This window comes from Cynoglossus semilaevis, chromosome 14, assembly GCF_000523025.1.
Source record: "Cynoglossus semilaevis isolate Cse_v1.0 chromosome 14, Cse_v1.0, whole genome shotgun sequence".
NCBI classification, from domain to species: Eukaryota; Metazoa; Chordata; class Actinopteri; order Pleuronectiformes; family Cynoglossidae; genus Cynoglossus; species Cynoglossus semilaevis.
In genome coordinates this window covers 5,018,753-5,024,828 of record NC_024320.1, presented here as the reverse complement: position 1 = coordinate 5,024,828, position 6,076 = coordinate 5,018,753, and the positions used below count along the sequence as shown (strand labels likewise).

General features: G+C 44.4%; 2 protein-coding genes across 2 annotated transcripts in view; both read left to right on the top strand.

Moving 5' to 3' along the window:
• LOC103389309 (protein turtle homolog A-like) overlaps window positions 1–16 on the top strand; it is a 30,657-nt gene extending 30,641 nt beyond the window's left edge. The window contains exon 20 of the mRNA XM_025062007.1: window positions 13–16. Coding sequence (XP_024917775.1) covers window positions 13–16 — 4 coding nt within the window. The remainder of the gene's footprint in view (window positions 1–12) is intronic.
• LOC112488053 (uncharacterized) lies at window positions 7–5,846 on the top strand. Its single transcript, XM_025062386.1, has 3 exons — window positions 7–2,126; window positions 3,462–3,538; window positions 4,111–5,846. The coding sequence occupies exons 1-3, from the start codon at window positions 25–27 to the stop codon at window positions 4,299–4,301; spliced, it is 2,370 nt and encodes a 789-aa protein (XP_024918154.1). The 5' UTR covers window positions 7–24; the 3' UTR covers window positions 4,302–5,846.
• The last annotated feature ends 230 nt before the right edge of the window (window positions 5,847–6,076 follow it).

Sequence of the window (6,076 nt, the reverse complement as noted above, 5' to 3'; positions counted from 1 at the left end):
GTTCCTCCAAAGATAAGGAGATCTATGTCCCTTCATTGCGACGATGAGGAGGACATAAAGAAACATCCTTTTGTTTTCTCTGTTAATCTTCCTCCTTGCAGACCTGTGGATGTAGACATTAAAAACCAAATGTGTGACTCCCTTCACCGCCTGCCAAATGGTAGCGTTTACACTTTGGATCAGAAGTCCAGCTGTGATGGCTTTCTGGACCTGAACAGTCTGTGCTCCAGCAGCACGTGGGCTACAATCCCTCTCCAAGACCGAGTGGTCACGCCAACATTTCCTGTGCTGCCACATCTCCGACAAGGTCTGGGTCAGCCTTGCACCACCGCCAGCGCCTTGGTACTCCAAATGGAGCATGAACGGGAAACCGGGAACCTCAGTCACTGCCTGAAACTGGCTCAGGAACGGGAGGAGCTGGAGAGGGAGCTTCAGAAATATGCAGAGCAGAAACGGGGATCTGTGAGGGTGACCAAGAAGGTCCAACAGGACCTGGAAGCAGCTGAGAAGGGCTTTTCCTGGGAATATAAGAGCAGCACTCTGCCACACAGATGCCAGCAGAGCGGCAAACAGAATGGACACATGTCCTCAAGTCAGTTATCCTCATCCTCTGTCCAATGTGTCCCGGATTCTCCTGCAAGTACAGCTTATTTTCCGTCCAACAACAGCCGTCTTACTCCGTCATCTCAGGGTTGGTGCTCCTCAAAGCAACTGAGATCTGAAGGAGTCGAGGAAAAAACAGATGTCCGCCAAAACTCACGATCCAAAGTCTCACAAAAGCAAACAAACAATTCCCGCTCCAAGGCGCAGAGACAGCATAGCCGTAGTCATGGACACCTGTCCACACCTTCAGTCCACCAGAACATATCCTCAAAATTCTACAGTCCAGCCTTTGAAGACGCCTCAGGCTCTTTCAGAAGCAGAGAGCTCTTCAGTAGAGGAGAAGGTGAAGACACCTGTGCTGAGATGAGCGTAGATGATCCAGAGATGGAGATGTCCTCTGTGATGTCCACAAGGCCGATGCTGCACCACAGAATTGCTTCCCATGTGCAGCATGGGCGTCCTCTGTCTCCCAGAAGTCAGTGTGAGGACACAAGGAAAAACCTAAACTCTTCTCCAGGATTTTGGCGAACTACAAACTCTACATTTTTGGACTCCAAGCAGCGAAGTCGAAGCTTGGATTCCAGGAGAAGGAAAGACACAGAGTTCCCGACTCCTGACGCTTGGATAGAGTCACTGAGCCAAGAGAACTGTTCCTTGATATCTTCACATTCAAACCCTCCGATCTGGGATCAAAAGAACTTTGGCACCATAAAGAGGTCCAAGTCTCCTGCAAAAACTCCTTCAGCTTCTAGATCACCTCCCCCTGCAGACCAACAACCCTCCAACAGAAGAACAGACGGGTCCAAACCAAGCGCTACTCCACCAGCAGAGGCATTCATTATTTCAAAAGTGTCTTCCCCTCAAGAAGACGCTGTGTTCTGGGAACATGAGAACTTTGCTCAGAGGGAAATTCCCGCTGCTTCCCGATCTTCTCCTCCTGAAGGAGGCACACACAGGCTAACAGAGGCCATCTTTACAGAAGCATCTTCCTCTTGCGCTGGCCGTTTCTTTTCAGAGAACCAGAACTTAAGTTCCCATAACATCCCAAAACCGCCCTTACATTTTCATTACACCCCTCAGTCCACCGCACGTTCACCTCCCCCCGCAGCCCGGGTTTCCTGCAGCACCACCCCAGAGAGGGCCACACCAAATCCTGATGGCCCTCTTTTCAACAAACAAACAACAGAGGCTTCTCTCTACCCACAAATCATCAAAAGGTGTCCAAACCCTTCCCCCCAGGATGACGCAAGAGACGCCAAAGACTACGCTGCAGTAGAGCGGGAATCTTCTCAAAGTCATTACAACAATCACCGGGATCGGGAGGCACTGGAAGTGTACGACGGCGTTCCAGACTCCGGGAGCAGCTACAGCAGTTACGCCAGCAGCGGTCGAGGCAGCATGGAGCCGGCAAACGGACGTCTGTCCGTGTCTCACCTATCCCCGACCTTCACCAATTCACCGGAGACAGTGGAGGAGAGTCAGGAGGACGGCGTGTACCGTCGGCCTGTGGAACCCAGCCAGAGGTATTCACATAGAGAGTAATGAATCAGAGGGAAATGAGGTCAGTGTGGTCCATATAAAGCTTTCAAGGTGAGATGGATGTGGAGAAGTAGGACTAATATTTCAGACTCAGTACAGCTGCAGAGCCGTAGTGCTTTCATGAGGAGGGTGAGGACAAAGAAGCTGCGTTTCTCCACTCCCTTGTATTTTTATGAAGCACTTTTAAAAATAGCAGAGTTAGGCCAAAGTGCTGCGCCATGACATTAAATCTATAAAAGACATAAAACACCGTCAGGAACCAAAAACACATCTCATTCTAAAAGAATAAAGAGATTAAAGACACAAATCAAATGCACAACTTTATTTAAATGGAGACTTCATCCGGGACAAAAGCCTGGTGTAAACTCCACTCGCTGATAAAAACAAACACACACATTTTCAGCTTGTTAGTCAGATTCATGACCTGTGAGCTGTTTGTGTGACGACTTGTAACTCTCTGTGATTAATTACTAGACCTGTTGATTTACAGCACTGTGCAGTTCTGTCTTAGGCGTGTGGTGTGTACAGTTACTCTAATTCCACTTTTTATGTAGTGTTTAAGTCAGTAAGAAAAAATCAAATGTGAGAAATAAGAAAACAATGACTCACACCAGGGTAATACATTTTTTTAAAAAAAACATTTGTGCTGGACCTGCTCATTCAGCACAGAGGCTTTGTTTCTCAACCACTGGGAGGCAGTCCCACCTTAGACAGTTCCCATTGCTTCCAAGGTCTTGAATCATAAATTAAATAAACGTTGTTGTGAACGATCTACTCATTCTCAACATTTGATGTCAATACTTGAAAAGGAAAAGGCTGCTTGTTGGAGTCAACTAATTTATTACTCTCATTTGTTTGGTGTAAATATGAAGAAAAAAAAACAATACATTATCCCTGGAAGTGATGTAAGTGGGTTTGTCAATAATTGCAGTTTATCACATTTTATTAAATATTAATGTCTGAAACAACAATGTTCAGCTCGACAGCATGAGGCAAGTCTAACTTAGCTAAAGTTAGCTTTGGTGTTGACGATATTGTGGATTTAAAGTATTTCAGTCATAAGGAGCTCTGTTTACATGCATCAGTAATATAAATAAAGGTGTGTAAATTAGCTGTGGATACGTTTATAACATGTAAATAAGCAGAAATGATTTCAGTGAGAAAAAGTCATGAGAGAAGGGAAAAAAACATCTGCGCTCGATCTGACCATTTTATTTTATTGCAGAACCTTCTGTGGCGTCAGTTATTCATGAACTCACATGTTCTTACATTAAACACAGCTCTAATATCTGCCATCTGCGCTGCTCTCTGACCCACAGCGGGAGAAAGGCCTCGGTGGATGAGAACTTTGAGTGGGATGCTGCCGATGTTTACCCAGAGCCTGCACAGCCTGATGGTGAGAATTTTTTTTTATATGTGTTTGTGTTGTTACAATATGAAGTAGTAGTAGCAGAGTGAGGTGAGGGTCAGCCCCGCCTCTCTGCAACCCTGCTCAACGCCACACAACAACAACAAAAAACTGGAGACCATGTCACTTCTGACCCTGCTGGAGAAGCTAATTTGGCTATTTGGTGTGCTACAGTTAGCCATCTGCGTTCTTTCGTGCTTCTCTTTTCAGTTTGTTTACAGTTTGCGAGCTGATTTTCCTGGATTTCCGAACAGCCGGAGTCATATTTAGCAGCTCTGTTTATACACCAAATTAGTTTGTGCTGGATCTGTGTAAACGCTCCGTATCTGGAGGTAACTGTAGTCATATCATATTGTATCGCAGCCATGTAAACAGGGCGTAAACAGCACCGTACACCGTATGGGGTGCCCAACCCTACTTTTGAAACCCCTGATTTAGAGAAGCTGAGTTCCACTGCTGTCTCAGATCCATCACCACTGGTTAGGACAGAAACAGCAGTGGTAAAAAAAAAATACTAAAAAACTCTAAAATAGTTTCACATCTTTTATCCTCACCCACAGATCTGCTGTTAAATCTGCCTGAGTTGCTGCCATCTCCTCCTCTACCTCCTCCGCCTCCTCCGTGCTGTGACCTTCCCAGCATGCAGTGCTCCACACAGCCTGTAAAAAACTGCTATCTACTGTCTCTGCACTCAGGGCATCAAAGAAGCCACTGCTCTGCTGTTGCAGAACCAGACACGGTTCTGTTCTGATGTTCTGATAGAACCAGGTGCGTCAGTCACTCACCTCAGTCAGCAGGCAGAAATCAAAAAGGAAACAGGAAGACTTCAGAGGGATAAAAAAGAGCTTTAATTTGTTTTTGTACATATACACGAATCTGCACATACGCCTCAGCAGGGGGCGGGTTTCAAACCGACAACCCCCCAATAACAAGCTTTATTCTTGAAACACGAGGCTACAGGCTGTTTGAGGAGAGAGTTCCAAAAATGTTGTTGTTTTTTTTTCCCGATCAGACAAACGATAGCCAGGCTGACAGAAGAAAACATCAAACTGTCTTCACTCTCGTCCTGTGACTGGATCACTGTTTGTTTTTCACCATTGTGTCTGTGTAATTTCATGTTTGGTGCTGAAGGAGGCACTGGCAGGTACACACCAAAGATGAATTGAAACTCTTTTATTTTGCTTTCAGAGAATAGAAATGTCACAAATATCAAAATGCCCGGTGTTTTATTTTTGTTTTATTGTTATCATTTTTCTCTGTGGTTGATGTCTGAAGATTTTAACATTTGAACATTTGATTGTTTGTTTGTTCTGTTTCGTCTAACGGCTGTGGGAGCAGGATTTTAGATTGAAAGTTGAAGTTTGTGTATTTCAGTGTAGACAAAACTGGTAGAGAATTAGAAAACAGTAAGGAAAAATTAATTAAAATGTACTAAATGTTCATTCAAAAATGTCCAAAATCAACAAAACACAGCAGAAAAGATGAAATGTAACAGAAGCTCTGACAAAGAAAGACAGACTGACATTGATTTCTCCAAAAAATGAACCAATCTGAGTTCCAATGAGTTTGACCGTCAATGAAGGACTGTTGAAAAGTGCAGAAACAACAGCAAACATGCCGGCAGTACTAGCTACAGTATTTACCTCTCGTTCCAAATCCACTGAAACCTTTTCCATGGGAAAGAAAAACAGAATCAGAATGTTCCAGTTTGTTGTTGACTCTAAATCCCTAGAGCTGTGGGAAGAGCAGCGCTGATCGTTTATGTTCCAGCTACAAATGTAGAAATGAGAAAATGAAAATCTTGTACAGAAGGGAAACATTGATTTTAGTAGATGTAGTCTGCTGTAGCTCTGAATGAATATCAATACAGGACCAATATCCCACAATGCTGCTGCTGCTGCTGCTGCTGCTGCTGCTGATCTCAGTTCAGTTCAGTTCATTATGTGTTTGACTAATGTGAGCACCTGCAGCTGAAGTTCATCCACAAATCCACTGAGAACAGAGGTGTAAATCAGGACTCACCACCAGGGCGCCCACTCCACTTCACTGCGTTCTTCACCTGGTATTTGACTTTCTCTCATATTTCTCACTAATTATCTGCTTCTTTTTCATCAGTCTATTTTTACAAACTTCGAGTACAACTACAGATATATTCAACATTTGAAAACTTTTGGCTCTGATCCATGTCTTCTGGTCTATTGTGGGCTGGGTACACTGCTTGTCTGTACCAGGACTGTTGTAGCTAACGTTAGCTCTGGGGTCTGTACCATACCTGTTGTAGCTAACATTAGCTTTGGTGTCTTTACCGTTCCTGTTGTAGCTAACATTAGCTCTGGCGTCTGTAGCAGGACTGTTGTAGCTAAAGTTAGCTCTGGTGTCTGTACCATACCTGTTGTAGCTTACATTAGCTCTGGTGTCTTTAGCAGGACTGTTGTAGCTAACGTTAGCTCTGGTGTCTATACCAGGACTGTTGTAGCTAACGTTAGCTCTGGTGTCTATACCAGGACTGTTGTAGCTAACATTAGC

Excerpts from the sequence above, each read along its gene's own strand:
- LOC112488053 (XM_025062386.1), top strand. The coding sequence starts at position 25 with ATGTCCCTTCATTGCGACGATGAGGAGGACATAAAGAAACATCCTTTT. Across the intron at positions 2,127-3,461 it reads CCTGTGGAACCCAGCCAGAG|CGGGAGAAAGGCCTCGGTGG; the intron begins GTATTCACATAG and ends TCTGACCCACAG. Across the intron at positions 3,539-4,110 it reads AGAGCCTGCACAGCCTGATG|ATCTGCTGTTAAATCTGCCT; the intron begins GTGAGAATTTTT and ends CCTCACCCACAG.